The following is a 16,968-nucleotide window of genomic DNA, read 5'->3' on the forward strand; positions in this document are numbered from 1 at the left end:
TCTTAAGTTGGTAGAATCAATCAGAAGTAAAAGCCTACATTCAAACAGAACACACACACTGTATGGATTTTCATATGGGAAACCTCTTACATTTTTCCTCTGATCTTACAGATGACAGATTCATACACATTCTCTTAAGTTTTGGTAGGCATGAAGAAATTTTGATAGTTTACCTACCATTGGGTAAAGCACTTTATAATAAAAAAGAATCAGAAAGTTGGAGACATGAGGCTTTCCTTGAATATCGACAGCTTGCAAGACTTCAATTATTTCAAATAATTAAAGTATATAATGGGTCTTTGTGGGTATGCACAAAATTTAGTCAAAGGTAATTTCCAACATTCCTCTAAACTTGAGCTATTTCCACATTCCAAGAACACACTTTAATCAGTCAACCACTTGTCACTGGACTGTACAAAATTCAGAAGAAATCCTAATTTGGAATCCTATGAAAATGTTCTTCTGTGTGTGGGGAGGGGGCCAGGGGAAACGAGGTGATAAAGAAGAAAGGCCCACATTATAGTAGCTGACGCTAGTGCTCGGCTCTGATAGATGATACTCTGGTAATAATACCAATGATTATAGCCTGCTTTCCAAAAATCATTAACCTGAAAATGGACTTCTAATTTCAGAAACAACCTGTAATTTCTAGCTGTGAATGCAAAGACTAACCGATTTACCCGTCAAGTCTTCTTTAAGTTATGGTGGTGGTAGGGGAAACCAACCTTGAAGAAAGCCAACATCCTTACCTATACACAGACATAGTGGAAAATCCACCGATCAAGCCAATGAAAAGTCTACTTATAAACCCAGCTGGGATTGACTCTAATACCCTAATGCTATTATATTTAAGAAACTCTTTAATCACGCCACCTTGGCAGTCAAAGAGGCATAACAGGGATTTGAACAGAAAGAATAAATCTCAGCTCTTTCTCCACTGATGTGGGTGGGAAGAGAAGAAATATGGAGGGACAGGCATAACTTAATAATAAGCCTTTCAATTTACCATGGTGACTTAAACATACATGTCTTTATTTCTTCTTCCTCCAGTGATCCCACTAAAATGAGAGTCAAGGCATAAGAACAGATAATCTCCCAAAGACAAGAAGAATTGAAGACAAAAAAGGATGACAGAATTCAATAAATATTTGGAAGAGCAAGGCTGAAAAGAGAAGGAGAGCACCTCAAACTATAGGGTTCTCTGTCTCCCTCACTTACATAGCTTCCAAAATGCCACCATATGTGATTACTAAGCAGGAGCGTGAAAGAACTGCAAGGCTCTGAGACAAACCTCAGACACTAACATTTGGAAAACCCCTAATAAAAGAGCTGCCTTCACATCCTAAAACTTGAAACCTAAAAAGAAGGCTTTTTGCTTTCTTGCAGAAAGCAGATCTCTAATGATGCATATAAGCTTTTAGTCTTTGGGTACCTTGCTCTGAAATATGAATGCACCCAAAGATTAGAAGTCTCCAAAATGAAAGTGAGAGTGAAAGTATTAATAACAAAAGGGGGATGGTTGGGAAGGAACCAGAGGCAATAAGGAAGCAGACAAAACATTTTACAAAATGTCATTAAATCTTCAGCTAAAATATTGCATCTATGAAACAAGAAACAGAAACTATAAAAAGGCAAAAGAAAAAAAAAACCCAATTGAGCAAAAGAGCTCTCAGAAATTTAAAATGACAGCCAAAATAAAAAAGCTAACTGAAAGAGTGGGGAAAAAACACTGAAAAAATAACCTAAAATATAATACAAATAGAACAGAAAAGAGAAGAAAATTTTAAGAACCGTCTAGGAAGTCAAATATTATATAATGAAAATTCCAGAAAGAGGAATAAAAGAAAAAACAGGAAGAATTACAAGAAGTTTCCAGGAGTGATGAACTAAAACTTGTAAACAGAAAGATTGCAAACAGAATGCACATACTGTGGCACTTGAAGACTCTTCGTAAAACCTTTTACAGAGACAAGACCTTACATTCTCTAACCAAAAATAAATGCAACAAACAACCACCACATATTACATACAAATAAATGGGAATCAGAAAGGTATCAGATTTTTTTTTTATTAGCAATACTGGAAAGTAGAAAACAATGGAACAATGCCTTCAACATTTTGACATAAAATTATTATTATTATTGTTATTATTTTCGAGACCAAGTCTCACTTTCTTGCCCAGGCTGGAGTGCAGTGGTCCGATCTTGGCTCACTACAACCTCTGCCTCCTGGGTTCAAGCGACTCTCCCGCCTCAGCCTCCTGAGTAGCTGGGACTACAGGAACCCGCCACCACGCCCAGCTAATTTTTGTATTTTTCAGTAGAGACAAGGTTTTGCCATGTTGGCCAGGCTGGTCTCAAACTTTCGACCTCAAGCGATTTGCCCACCTTGGTTTCCCAAAGTGCTGGGACCACAAGCATGAGCCACCGTGCCTGAAAATTATTATAAAATCAGTATTTTATACTGATTTACCACTTTTATAAAAGTGATTTATAACTATCACTTTTTGTGGTGGCAGAATGAGGATAATTTTGGAAACACAAAACCCCAAATCTTTGCCTCCTTTAGAGCTGTTCTCTGAAAACTACTGGAGGTAATGGGCCACCAAAATATGGAACTATACTAGTCAAGAGAAATTAGATTTAAAACTAAAGAGAGTCAAACGCCATCCCAGGATGGCAGCTGTACTGCTGATCTAAACAGCTCTGCAAAGGGATGTCTCCAGGAAAGAAGAAACTGACACAATTTAATACTAATAGATATATAATCATTCTAATAAAATACATAAGGTACTTTATAAACAGAAATATTATTGACAGGTGTCTCACATCTGCTAGAGCAGATAAAACTTCACAGAAGATTCACACAGAACTAAGCAAATGAAGAAATGAGGCAGTTATGTCATTAAGAAAAAGCAAACAACTGTACTCTAAGAACAGAAATTCAATCCTATTCTACCATTCAGATTAGCAATGAATGCTTATACCTATAAAAATGTAAACACTAAAACTAGTTTAATAAAAATTGTTCTATTAACCATAATGGATGAACAAGGGTGCGAAAGTGATGGGGTGTCTGTGCAAGGGAATGTAATCCTCGTCTACCACAGCAATACACCACAGCTAAAGCTAGAAAGAGCAAGAGAATACTGAGGAACGTGTAGGTAAGTCAGCAAGCAGGTAAAAGAGTTGGAAAAAGGGGAGGGACTAACAGGATCAAGAGGGGCAGGCAGAGGGCCACTGTGTTTCCATTAGAAGCACATTTGTTGCCTACTTAGTATTTTCCCTGTCATGATTTATAAAGAACCCTGTACCATTAGGTATGACATAAAATCACTGAGTTTAGATTGTGGAGGACAATACAGATAGCTGAGAAGTGCTACAAAGGGTACCTAGTCCATCCTAGAATGCTCTGTTCTATGATAAACTTTAACAATGTTGAAGCCACTGTTATTTGGGGTTTCCATCACATGCTGACAGAGTAAGTCTTAACTAGTAAAAGTACTATCTGGTGTTTTAGTTTATGTACATTTATCATTTTGACCAAATGAAATTTGATTCTTAAAAAACTTAGTAGAAACTATTTATTGTGTGACTTCCCTATGCTAAACACTGTGACAACTGCTTCAACACACTACCTTATCTTGTCCTCACAAAAACCCAGAGAAGTAGGTAATTTTTATATTATTTTACAAGTAAGGATCATCAAAATTAAGTATTTTGGCTCAAGGTCACAAAACTGGTAATGATTTCTAAGTCTGTGATCTAAATCATTACAAACTTCACTGCCTCCAGAGTTCCAAATGGAAGACCACAGAAAACGTCCAGCCTTCTCCATTATCAAAACTAATAAATGAACTTTTTTGTGTGGAGTCATTTTGTTTTCTGTTAACTTATAACCGCATAAGTCCCAGTATATCAAAGAGACAAATGCTTGTTTTCTTTCTTTCCTGCACCACTATACTTTAGTGACAAAGAAGTCTATTTTAGGAAAATTGTTGACAGGGATTTACTAAGCAAACAAACAAAACCTGCCTTCATAAGCTCTCAAATTCAGGACCCACTCAACTTGCTATTCCTGTTATACATTTCCAGGTCTGAATAATTCTTTTATTTCCTCAATGAAATAGTACATAAACTATGAGTCATTAGGCACTGGTAGAATAACACCATATATAAGAATAATGTGGTTGTGGTCCTCACCAAATTTAGATTGTAGAGGACAATATAGAAAAATGGACAGCCAGGCAGGGCACGGTGGCTCACGCCTGTAATCCCAGCACTTTGGCTGAGGCAGGTGGATCACCTGAGGCCAGGAGTTCGAGACCAGCCTGGCCAATATGGCGAAACCCCGTCTCTACTAAAAATACAAAAAATTAGCTGGGTGTTGGTGGCAGACGCCTGTAATCCCAATTACTCGGGAGTCTGAGGCAGGAGAATCGCTTGAACCCAGGAGGCAGAGGCTGCAGTGAGCCGAGATTGCACCACTGAACTCTAGCCTGGGCAACAAGAGTGAAACTCCGCCTCAAAAAAAAAAAAAAAAAAAAAGAAAAAGGAAAAAAAAAAGAAAAGCCAGACAAGTTCATATGTTGAGTGAGAAGTACAAGGAAGAGCACCTGTACCATCTTAGAATGCTTTATATTCTAAGTCATTTATAATACTAAGCACCAGATACTTCTAGATCTTCAGCCAACAGAGATTTAAAAAATATAAATACAGTTGTACTACCTAATATTGGTAATACTTTAGTTGACAAAGCACATATTACATCATGTTTTGTTGTTCCTATATCCTACAAAGAAGACATATTCTACAAGTGTAGAACAAGGTTTTTTTCTTCCCCCTTTGTCCTTCCGTTTTCTAAGTACTTAATTCTATTCCATTCCAAGTTCATGCACTGTTGTCTCTGGGCAGCGGCAGTACTTAGCTTACAAGTTGAGTACTCATGACCCACTTTTCATATAGAAAGACTCATAGCCCACAGCATTCATTTATCAGTTGACCATTTTAAGAACTTTTTGTTCTCTGCTGCATTTAGAACTGTCAATGTACGGATATATTCCGAAGACAGCAAGTCCCTAACAATGCACTTTTTACATAATTACAAAAGTAGTTTGGGAAAAACTACTTTTTTTAATCCTGAATTTGTTTTTCTTTTGCTTGTTTTTATCCTGCTGCTATTGCTGCCTACAGAAATGTTTCATTCTCTTATGTTTGTAGTTGTCCAAGACTTTTATGAAAAGCTTTAAAAATACATATCTCCTCCCACTCCACCCTCCTGCTTGGTGTTACAAACGTCTCAGAGTAATAATAATAAAGGAACGTGGTATGATACACACAGTATTAAGACGGGCCGAGCACCTTGCAAAGTGCTTATTGCCCTAATCCCTAACAAGAACTCCACGAGGTTGGTGGTCTGACTTCAGTGCCCATGCTATGCTGAGGCTCTGTGGTCAGACAGACCTGGAGTGAATGCTAGCTGGACACGTAACTAGCTTTCTAGCCTTTCATGAGACCCTTAGCCTCTCTAGGTTTCAGTTTCCCTGATGTATATAAACAGAGAGTAAAGTTGTACAGATAGTTTCCTGTGAAGAGGTCATACATGCAAAAAACACTTAGTGCAGGTCCTGGCAGGCACCAAGATGTCACAGTATTAGCTGTTACTTTTATTATTTCCCAACTGTTATACTATACAGAAACATATATGGTCCATAATTACATGCTATCTATAATGAGAGTCATAGCCCTATAACTTGATAGTACTAGCAGCCATAAATGCCAGAACAACTGATAGTAAAAGTATCTCTCCCTTCAGACAAATAGCAAAGGACATGCAACCACTTTAGGTCAGTGTACCCAACCTCTTAGCCCTAATAAGGATATGCTAGAGGATATACTAAACAGGTTTTTGTTGAGAAGTTGTTAGTTAAGGGCTCTGTCCTTTTTCCAGTTGTTTTTTTTGCTGTTGTTCAAAATTCACAATAATATTAAAAAACAAAAACTAAACAAAAAACCACTTACAACTTTGTCTCATAATCTTTCCAGGCTTTGTCAAATGGCTTCTTGAGATCCTTAGAAAAGGGAAAATGAAATTAAAATTGCATCTACTTTTGCTGAAAATGAATAAATAGTTTTGAAATAACATCTTAGCAAGAACTGCTTCCTTTATAGGACACTGGGAACTTCACTTTAAGCACGTTACACCATTTTTTTTTTTTTTTTGACAGGGTCTCACTCTGTTGCCTAGAATGGAGTGCAGTGCCGCAATCACAGCTCACTGTAGCCTTGAACTCCCAGGCTCAATCGATCTTCCCACCTCAGCTTCCTGAGTAGCCAGAACTACAGGCACTCACCACCACCCCTGGCTAATTTTTGTACTTTTTCTGTAGACATGGGGGTCTTATTATGTTGCCCAGGCTGGTCTTGAACTCCTGGGCTCAAGCGATTTACCCGCCGCCATGGTCTCCCAAAGTGCTCGGATTATAGGCATGACCACTGTGCCTGGCCAACATCAAACCATGTACTATATACACAAGAAGCCTGAGAGAGGAAAGAAGGGTAAGTGCCCTGGTCATGCTGATGAAGCAGGAGCCCAAGGTTCAGAAGGGCTGGGTCCCCAGTGGTCACACTGTGGGAGCCAAGACTCGGGCTTAGCTTCTCTCTCCTACCTATGGAGGACCTTCCCAATCTTCTTGAAAGTGCCTAATCTCGTTCCTCTGTCAATACCATTATGTGAAGAGGCACATTTTTTTCCAATGATCATTTTCCAAGAGCATTTTTAACGCTAAAAATGTTCAAAGAGTCTTTCAAATACAAGTACTACTATGATCTTGAAAGAGGAAAAAAAAATTAATCCTTTCAAGTTAAAGTGAAAATCAAATTTCTGAACACTTACTCCTTTGACTCCCTTTAGGTCTCCTTTTAACAAAGAATCCAAGGTGAAGATCACATTGTGGCTCAGACCCTGGAGCTGAAAAAGCAAAGAGAAGATGGGACATGGTTAAAAAATAAAGTCCACATGAACAATAAAACCAGCTACTATTGACTGAGCATTTTCCACACACCAGGCTCTGTTGAAGGGCTTTCCATGCATTATTTCATTGAACCTGCATGACACCTCTGTAGGTTAGGTGACATAATTATCACTACTTTGCAGCTGAAGGAACAGAGGTGGAGTCATTTGTGCAGAACCATAAAGCATGTGAGTGAGGAGCTAAGATTTGAATTTAGGCAGTGTAGGCTGGGCATGGTGGCTCACGCCTGTAATCCCAGCACTTTGGGAGGCTGAGGCAGGCGGATCACTGGAGGTCAGGAGTTCAAGACCAGCCTGGCCAACATGGGGAGACACCGTCTCTGCTAAAAATACAAAAACTAGCCAGGTATGGTGGTGTGCAACTGTAGTTCCAGCTACTTGGGAGGCTGAGGCAGGAGAATCATTTAAATCTGGGAGGCGGAGGTTGCAGTGAGCCGAGATCACCACTGCATTCCAGCCTGAGTGAGAGAGACTGTCTCAAAAAAAAAGAAAAGAAAATAAAATTGAATTTAGGTGGTGTAGCTCCAGAGCTTGTGTTCTTAAACACTATACTACAGTACACGTATATGTGTACAAATAATTCCTCAAATCATTTTAGCACTTCCATTAACACCTCTGCCAAAATTGTAGCTCTTACGGTGAATTTTCTCCAACTGCTTCTGTCAGAGTAAGGAGGGCTTTTCCCATTTCCTTTTCACATTTTTTCATAGCATGTATCATTATCTGAAATTACTGTGTTTGGGTTTTTTTTTGCTCAGATTTATCTTTTAATTTTTAGTTTTTATGGATACATAATAGTTGTATTTATGAAGTATATGTGAAATTTGATACAAGTGTACAATGTATAATGATTGAATCAGGGAATTGGGGTTTCCATCACCTCAAGCATTTATCACTTTTTTGTGCTAGAACATTTCAATTCCACTCTAGTTATTTTGAAATATATAATAAAAATCATTAACTACAGTCACTCTGCTGTGCTACCTAACACTAGACTGTGTTACTTCTATCTAACTGTATTTTTGTACCTAATAACCAATCCCTCTTTATTCCCTCCTCCCCACTATCCTTCCCAGCCTCTGGTAACCATCATTCTATTCTCTATCTCTATGAGATCGATTTTCTTTTTTAGCTCCCACATGAGACAGAACATGCAATACTTGTCTTTCTGTACTTGGCTTATTTCACCTAACATAATGTTGGATCTGTTTTGTGGCAAGTGGCATGACTTTGTTTTTTTAATGACTGAATAATATTCCGTTGTGTGTATATACTGTACTTCCTTTATCTACCCAACTGTTGATGGACACTTAGGTTGATTCCGTATCTTGGGTACTGTGAATAGTGCTCCGATGAACATGGGAGTACGGGTTATCTTGTTGGTACACTGATTTCTTTTCTTTTGGGTATATACCCAGCCCTGGGATTCCTGGATCTTATAGTAGCTCTCTTTTCAGTTTTCTGAGGAGCCTCTATACCATTCTCCATAGTGGTTGTACTAATTTATATTACCACCAACAGCGTATGAGGGTTCCCCTTTCTCCGCATCCTTGCTAGCATCCATTACTGTTTTTTTATAAAAGCCATTTTGACTGGCGTGAGATGGTATTTCACTGAAGTTTTGATTCGCATTCCTCTGATGATTAGAGATGTTGAGCATTTTTTAATAAACCTGTGGGCCATTTGTAGGTCTTCTTTTGAGAAATATCTATTCAGATCTTTTGCCCATTTTAAAACTGGATTTTTTTCCTATAAGTTATTTGAGATCCTTATATATTCTGGTTATTAGTTCCTTGTCAGATGGGTAATTTGCAAATATTTTCTCCTATTCTGTGGGTTGTCTCTTCACTTTGTTGATTGTTTCCTTTGTGGTGCAGAAGCTTTTTAACTTAATGTGATCCCACTTGCATTTGCTCATTTTTGCTTTGGTTGTCTGTGCTTTTGAGGTCTTTCTCAAGACATCTTTGCTGAGAGCAATGTGCTGGAGAGTTTCCCCCAAAGTTTTCTTCTGGTAGGTTCACAGTTTCAGGTCGTAGATTTAAGTCTTTAATTCATTTGGATTTGATTTTTGTATACGGTGAGAGATAGGGTCTAGTTTTTTCTTTCTAAATATGGATATCCAATTTTCCCAGCACCATTTATTGAAGAGGATATTCTTTCCCCAATGTATGTTCTTGGTGCCTTTGTCAAAAATAAGTTGACTGTGAGTATGTGAATTTATCTCTGGGTTCTCTATTAGGTTCCACTGATTTATGCACTTATTTTTATTTTTTGAGACAGAGTCTCACTCTGTCGCCCAGGCTGGAGTGCAGTGGCATGATCTCTGCTCACTGCAATCTCCACCTCTTAGGTTCAAGCGATTCTCCTGTCTCAGCCTCCTGAATAGCTGGGATCACAGGCATGCACCACTACGTCCGGCCAATTTTTGTATTTTTAGTAGAGACGGGGTTTCACCATATTAGTCATGCTGGTCTCAAACTCCTGACCTCGTGATCCACCCTCCTTGGCCTCCCAAAGTGCTGGGATTACAGACATGAGCCACCGCACCTGGCCTATGCATCTGTTTTTATGCCAGCATCATGCTGGTTTGATTACCACAGCTTAGTAGTATAATTTGAAGTCAGGTAATGTGATGCCTCCAGCTTGTGTATTCTATCTCCCTCACTAGTACATAACCTCGATGGGAACAGGGACTTTGACTTTTCTGTTCACAGCTATATCCATAATGCCTAGATTCCATTAAAAAGATAAGATATTTAGGAAGTGCAATCTATAACCAGGAAATAGTTTTTTTTTTTTTTTTTTTTTTCCACTGCTCTGCAGCAGTGGCCTGAGTCTCCTTGATTTTAAGATGGTACAAAGAGGAATCTACAAAGGAGAAGGAGATGGAGATGGAGATGCTACCCAGTTGCAGAGAAGAATGGCAGGAGGGAACCAAGGGAGGCAGAGTCAGGTGTGAAAGGAGTAACCAAAACAAGGACTGAGAAGAGTTTTTAACTACTTGTTTTCAAGGAGACCCCAAGTAATCTTGGTAAAATCAAGTTTTAGTAGTGTGGAACCCAAGACTGCAGAGACCTGCAGGACTAGATTACAGATGGAAAGGTTTGTGGGTCCCCTCACTCAAGAAATAATTTTACTCACACATAAGTGTATTCAACTGTCAGTCTGTCCATCCATCCATCATTAATAAGATATCTACTCTGTGCCACACATTACACTAGAAGCTTGATAGGCAAAGATGAATAAACACTGTTCCTACCTGTGGAGAGCTCATATTCTAGGAACAGAGGCAGTCACTACACAGCCAACTCTACTACATTATGCTATTATGTGTTAGTGGCAGAGGGAGAGAGTGGTGTGAGAAGGACCAACGCTGACTTGGAAGGGCTTTGTGCATGACTCTCTTAACCACATCTGTAAAGTAGAATATTATAACCTATTGCAAGCAGCTGTTGTGAGGATGGAATGAGTTAATATGTGTAAAAAGTGCTAGCTTACTCCCTGATACCTAGGAAGTGTTGAATACATGTTTATTTTTTAAATGCTATGGGATACTAAATATGAGTAAGATAATGAGGGAGCAGAGAGGGGCAGGGAACAGGTTTTCCCCTTTTTGCTCTTAACTTCTTCCTAACCCTTTCCTGTTGTTTTCCTCTTAGGCTTCTTGAAATTCTCAGTCATTCTACCTCTTTACTCTCCCTGAACAACTAATTTTACACACCGGAAGGTTTCCCAATGTGTGTCACCAGAGGGCTTCTCTGGTGACACACATCTAAGAAACAATCACTTCTTTCTTATTTCAAAGACAAAGGGATTTCTACCAAGACAATTCTGTCTGTGATTTTGCCAACAATCACACACCAACAGACTGGCTGGCATGCCAGAGAGCTATAGTCTGAGAGTCTACATTCTGTGAGGCTCTAAGACACTGGTTCTTGGGGAGTGGGGCAAAAAATAAAAAAATAAAAAATCTTAGCTGTTATAACTGTCTGTGGCCCTCCAAATGGCCACAGTATATAACTGATATCAACTATGTCTATTAGCTATATTAAAAATTTCATGGGGGAAGCGATGGGGGACCATGTCTAAAAAGGCTCTTGGGGAAAAGGAGGAAGGCTTTGGATCATAACGAGGAAAAAAAAGGTTGAGCAACACTAACTGGGTCTGAGACTGAAAAAATGAAGATTAATAGGACTCACCCTCTAATCTATATAGACAGCTGAAATAATTTGCTCTGTGTCCTCAGTTTCATTCTTGGAGTACAATTCCCTAGCATCCTCCTATCCTATGGGCCTTAGAAGTTTAGATGGATGGTGGGTAAGTAAGGTTGGGGGGCCTGACCCGCCTTCACTAGCCAAGCCATTGCCTACCTTTCCTCTGTTCACGAAGATCCTTACCTTATTTTTATTCAAAGCACTTACCATCCCTACCCATTTGTATATATGTTTGTTTCCCTATTTGTTGCTGTCTCCCCAGTTTGGTTGCCAGTTTGAGAGAGGGGTCAATATGCTCACTGCTATATTCCCAGAACACTGCCTAGCACAGAGAGAGGGTGCTCAAAAAATACTTGCAGAAGAAATGAAATACAGAATCATTTGTGTACAAAGTTCTTCTCTACAGGGCTATCTATAACTGATGGAAAGTTACGTGCCTATCAATAGGGCACTGGCTAAATAAATTACAGAGCTTCTAAACAACAGCCAAAAAAATGAGAAAGCTCTGTATGGCTTCACTTTGAAAATACCTCCAAGATAAATATTTATGTGATAAAAGCAAGGTATAAAACATTACTTATGGTATGCAAGAATTTGCATAACAAGGAGGAAAAAAGGCCAGGTGCGGTGGCTCACACCTTTAATCCCAGCATTTTGGGAGGCCGAGGTGGGCAAATCACTTGAGGTCAGGAGTTTGAGACCAGCCTGGCCAACAAGGTGAAACCCTGCCTCTACTAAAAATACAAAAATTAGCCAGGCATGGTGGCACACATCTATAATCCCAGCTACTCGGGAGGCTGAGACAGGAGAATCGCCTGAACCTGGGAGGTGGAGGTTGCAGTGAGCCAAGATTGTGCCACTGCACTCCAGCCTGGGCGACACAGCAAGACTCCATCTCAAAAAACAAAAAACAAACAAACAAAAAAATCAAAAAAAACTCTATGCTTTAATTATTTCTGAAATAATACACAGAAATCTGTTGATACCAATTTCCTCCAGGGTTGGAAACTAGGCAAAGAAATAGGGTGGGAGAGGAGATTTTTGCATTTTAAAAAAATTGTAATACGTAATATATTGTTTATTTAAAAAGTCAAAAATTTAAAACAAAATATGAAAAGACAGTGATTATAAATAACCCCTTTTCAACTCTTTGTTCTAAATTATGGTTTGCATCAATGCCTCAAATCATTTGTGAAATGAAACAACAAATTAAAAAAAATACATTAATGTTATTAGTACCTTGATCTGAAGGCTGTATTATAAAATAACAATTAAAGAATTATGAAACTCTGTGGTTAGTACTGAATGTGCAGGTTGTTCCAAACAAAAAGTGCCTCAAATCATGTACTGACCACACACCAAACCCACACACAGTAAATCCTTTTTTTTTAAAAGCAGATATGGGATCTTCCCTTGTTGGTCAGGCTGGTTTCCAACTCCTGGCCTCATGTGATCTGCCCGCCTCTGCCTCCCAAAGTGCTGGGATTACAGGCGTGAGCAACCATGCTCCGCCACACATAGTAACTTTTTAATGTCATCATTGTGGTTAGGCATGAGGGGAAGATAGAAAACCCCAAGAATTAAGAATTTCTCCGTGGTTATCTACACACATTCTTGAGGGCTGATAAGAAATCATGAATGCAAAACATGTATTATTAATTCAGAATGTTCCCAGTGACTAGTCAATGAAAAGGCTACGGGAAAAAAAAATTAAAATTTACAAAGTCTTTCCAACTAACTTCCCAGAAAAACGTAGATTAAAAAAACTAGCAACGAAAATTTTAAGTGACAAGTGAATAGTAATTACCTGTGTCATTATAAAGCCACAAAGAAAGGTTAAAGAGAAAGCAAACCAATCTCAAGAGGAGGAAATTTTAGGAAATATTCATTGGGGGGAGCAAAAAAAAAAAATCCTTTCTTGGAGATCTCAAAGAAGGGAAAACCTATTCTCTCAGTTATTTTAGGTGATTATTGTGCCACAGAGATGGAGTATATGACTTCACAGTCATGGGATTCTATAAATTTCCTGTGTCTTCACTTTTATAGTTCTTTCAGGAATCCTTTATATTAGCAGTCCCCAACCTTTTTGGCACCAGAAGCTGGTTTCATGGAAGACAGTTTTTCTACAGATGGCAGGGGTTGGGGGAGCTGTTTTCAGGATGAAACTCTTCCACCTCAGATCACCAGGCATTAGATTCTCATAAAGAGTGTGCAACCAAGGTCCCTCACATTCACAGTTCACAACAGGGTTCGCGCTGCTTTGAGAATCTAATGTCACCGCTTATGTGACAGGAGGTGGAGCTCAGGAGGTAATGCTTGCTCACCCACCGCTCACCTCCTGCTATGTGGCAAGGTTCCCAACAAAGACAATGAGTCAGCAGGGGTTGGTGGCCCCTCCTTTATATGACCTGAGCAAGAGTTTTGCAAACTGATGTGTAACAGTCATCTCCAAGGCACTTACAATACAGCCAATATAATACAATAACAGTATCAGTAAACTTCCTGTATCACCTTCATTATCTTCAATAAATTTTTAAAAAAGCTTTTCAAATCCATTATATAATTATTTCCCATTGATTTTACTAAAATTCTATTGATTACTCTATCTCCATTTATTCGACTTCCAAATCATTTTCTTTCCTTTATTCATAAAGTTGAATTAACGTAAGTACTTTACATGATTCAAGTCTATAAAAAGTTGAAGGGTATGTTTTTGAAAGTGCATTTTTTTCATTTTATTAAACAAAAAACACATTTAAAATCATTTCAGGACAAGGAATGGTGGCTCATGCCTGTAATCCAAGCACTTGGGGGGGCCAAGGTGTGAGAATTGCTTGAGCCCAGGAGTTCAAGAACAGCCTGGGGAGTATAGCAAGACCCCATCTCTTTAGAAAAAAAAAAAGATGAGCTGGGCATGATGGTGCATGCCTGTAGTCTCAGCTACTCAGGAGGCTGAGGCAAGGACTGCAAGATTACAGTGAGCTATGATCCTGCCACTGCCTGAGTGATAGAGTGAGACCCTGTCTCTTAAAAAAAAAAAATTCCAGAATGATATTTAGGTATGGTAAATATTTTTGCTTTCCGAACAAATTGCTTCTAAATTTCTTTCCTCAAAGAAGAGGTATTCCCCCTGCTAGTACATACATCAAGCCTAACCAGAAATTTGCAGTAAATCAAACAGAGGGAGGCCGAGGTCTACCTTTCATTATGCAAAAGGGACTTAAGGAAGCAAGTAACTGTAATTAATATTAAACTTGACAAAAATAGCCATTTATTCCTTACAATTGCTTCAACACTGCCAGCATTATACAAATAGCCCGTTATCCCAGTCACTGGAGATGACTTCATAAACAGTTTTTCCTCTGTATATATAAACATACATCTTCTGCTCTGATTTTTAAAATGTCTTTATGCTTTACCACTAAAAGAAATGATCTCACTTATTGTTTACTGATTTATCACCTTTCCTCACTAGAAGGTTTGCTTCTTAAGGGGAGGCCCTGTATCTATTTTGTTTACTAACTGATCAGATCCCAAAGAAGGAATCAAGAAGCAGTTGTAGGTCGGGCACAGTGGCTCACGCCTGTAATCCGAGCACGCTGGAAGGCCGAGGCAGGCGGATCACCTGAGGTCAGGAGTTCGAGACCAGCCTAGCCAATGTGGTGAAACCCCATCTCTACTAAAAATATAAAAATTAGCCAGGTGTGTTGGCAGGCGCCTGTAATCCCAGCTATGAAGCAGGAGAATCGCTTGAACCTGGGAGGTGGAGGATGCAGTGAGCTGAGATCACGCCACTGTACTCCAGCCTGGGTGACAAGAGTGAAACTCCATCTCGAAAAAAAAAAAAAAAAAAGTTGTAGGTCACACTGTACTATCATTTCTGGCTTGCCTGAATACTGCCCAACTCAGCTCCAAGCCCCTCTATGGGCCTGTAGGTGGAGTGCCCTTAAGGACTCACCCCAACAAGCCACCCTGTCCTGCTGGAGTAGCCAACCAGCAGAAAGACAATGAGTCAGCAGGGCCTCGTTTTTTCTTGCCTCTGACGGAAGAGTGGAGCACAGCTCTACAAATGGTACTTCCAGGACACCTACATGCACACAAGACTGTACTAATTAATGAGGACATAATTTGCTTGCTTTGTCATCTTGCATTAATCTTGACATTCCCTCTCCACTGCCCATTGGTTCTCTCTCTCTCCAGAACTGAAACAGTTTCTCTGAAAGTAAGGCTAATGCAAATCTGCTGACTTGCTCAACACATTGGAAAATCCAATTAAAATAATGAGCCAGCTCCCAGCAGTTAAGTCTGCGATTCCCTGGTATAAATTGGGTATTCTGTCTAGTATATTAACTCCTTCATGCCCTACAGAGTTATAATACCTTGAAGCTATTTAAAACTGGTGCCTCCTTAAGTGGCAAGTCAAAAAATAAAACTAAATAAAAATAAAACTGATGCCTCGTCATTAGGCTGCTTTCCAAGGTACTGTGATACAGAGGAAAGAATCCCAGAAGTATGTGGCCACTCATCACTCCCGGCCTGCATGAACTGGGAAAACCGTTTAACCTTGCTGCTGTCCCAGCACCTTCCTGAACTAGCCCATGCCAGTGTCAGCGGATCGAGACAGAACTGACACCAATGGGCCAGGTGCAGTGGCACATCTGTAATTCCAGCACTTTGGGAGGCTGAGGCAGGTGGATTGCTTGAGTTCAGGAGTTCGAGACCCGCCTAGGCGACATGGCGAAACCCTCATCTCTACAAAAAAATACAAACATTAGCTGGGCTTGGTAGTGCATGCCTAAACCTCAGCTGCTCAGAAGGCTGAGGTGGGAGGATTGCCTGAGCCCAGGAGGTTGAGGCTGCAGTGAGCTGAGATCGTGCCATTGCGCTCCAGCCTGGGCAACAGAACGAGACCTTTTGAGACAGAATAGACTGTCTCAAAAGAAAAAAGAAAAGAAAAGAACTGACACCAGTGAAGCTCCACTTTATTCCAGGCCACAGAGGTGGCTCGTTTTACACACAGTCTCATTAGCTGCTCCTGGTAACCCTACAAGGTATTACTAAATAACTTGGCCAAACACACACAGTTAGCTGAGACGTAGTGGATGCAAATACAGGCAAAATGCCTGACACTACTGTAGGGCAAGTGCCCTGATAGCAGTAACTTAAGCACACCCTTAGAATGACCCTGTGGCAGATGCACCTGAATGTGTGTTCTGAGCTAGGGAATCCCAGGAGTAGCAATCACAGAAATTCATTCCTTGTCTGTGAGAAACGTCTGAGTCTCCGGCCCGTCCTGTGGAACACGGGCCATACAGAAGATTGAGGCCCTGAGTTTTGGGTTCCATGAAGGTTGCCAGATGGAAGTCATTAACGGGAGTGTTAAGTGAAAATCCTATATAAGCTACATGCTGTTCACTGGTGGGTGAAGTTTTCTTGTCCAGCCTGCTGCCACTGGACTCTCTCTCCTGTATGTAAGCCCCTAATACACTCCATGTCTCATTTGCTGGCTCTGGGTCTTTTCTTCGGCCTCTTGAACCTGGTGCCTTCCCTACTGAGGCTAGGGGTTTGGCACAACAACTACATAATACCCCTTAATCAAATGTAACTAAGTTTATTTTCATAAGTTTTTTTTTTTTTTTTTTTTGAGACAGAGTCTTACTCTGTCATCCAGGCTGGAGTGCAGCCACGCTCACTGCAACCTCTGCCTCCTGGGTTCAAGCGA

The 16,968-nt window shown here is 39.9% G+C and overlaps 1 protein-coding gene across 18 annotated transcripts in view; it reads right to left on the minus strand.

Annotated features, from left to right (window-relative positions):
• ASAP1 (ArfGAP with SH3 domain, ankyrin repeat and PH domain 1) overlaps nt 1-16,968 on the minus strand; it is a 389,931-nt gene that overhangs the window by 128,030 nt on the left and 244,933 nt on the right. For all 18 annotated transcript variants that reach the window (XM_024251018.3, XM_024251022.3, XM_063726810.1 and 15 more), the window contains 2 exons: nt 6,895-6,969; nt 6,021-6,070 (listed from right to left, as the gene is read on the minus strand). In XM_024251018.3, coding sequence (XP_024106786.3) covers nt 6,021-6,070; nt 6,895-6,969 — 125 coding nt within the window. The remainder of the gene's footprint in view (nt 1-6,020; nt 6,071-6,894; nt 6,970-16,968) is intronic.

This window comes from Pongo abelii, chromosome 7 (assembly GCF_028885655.2).
Source record: "Pongo abelii isolate AG06213 chromosome 7, NHGRI_mPonAbe1-v2.0_pri, whole genome shotgun sequence".
NCBI lineage: Eukaryota > Metazoa > Chordata > Mammalia > Primates > Hominidae > Pongo > Pongo abelii.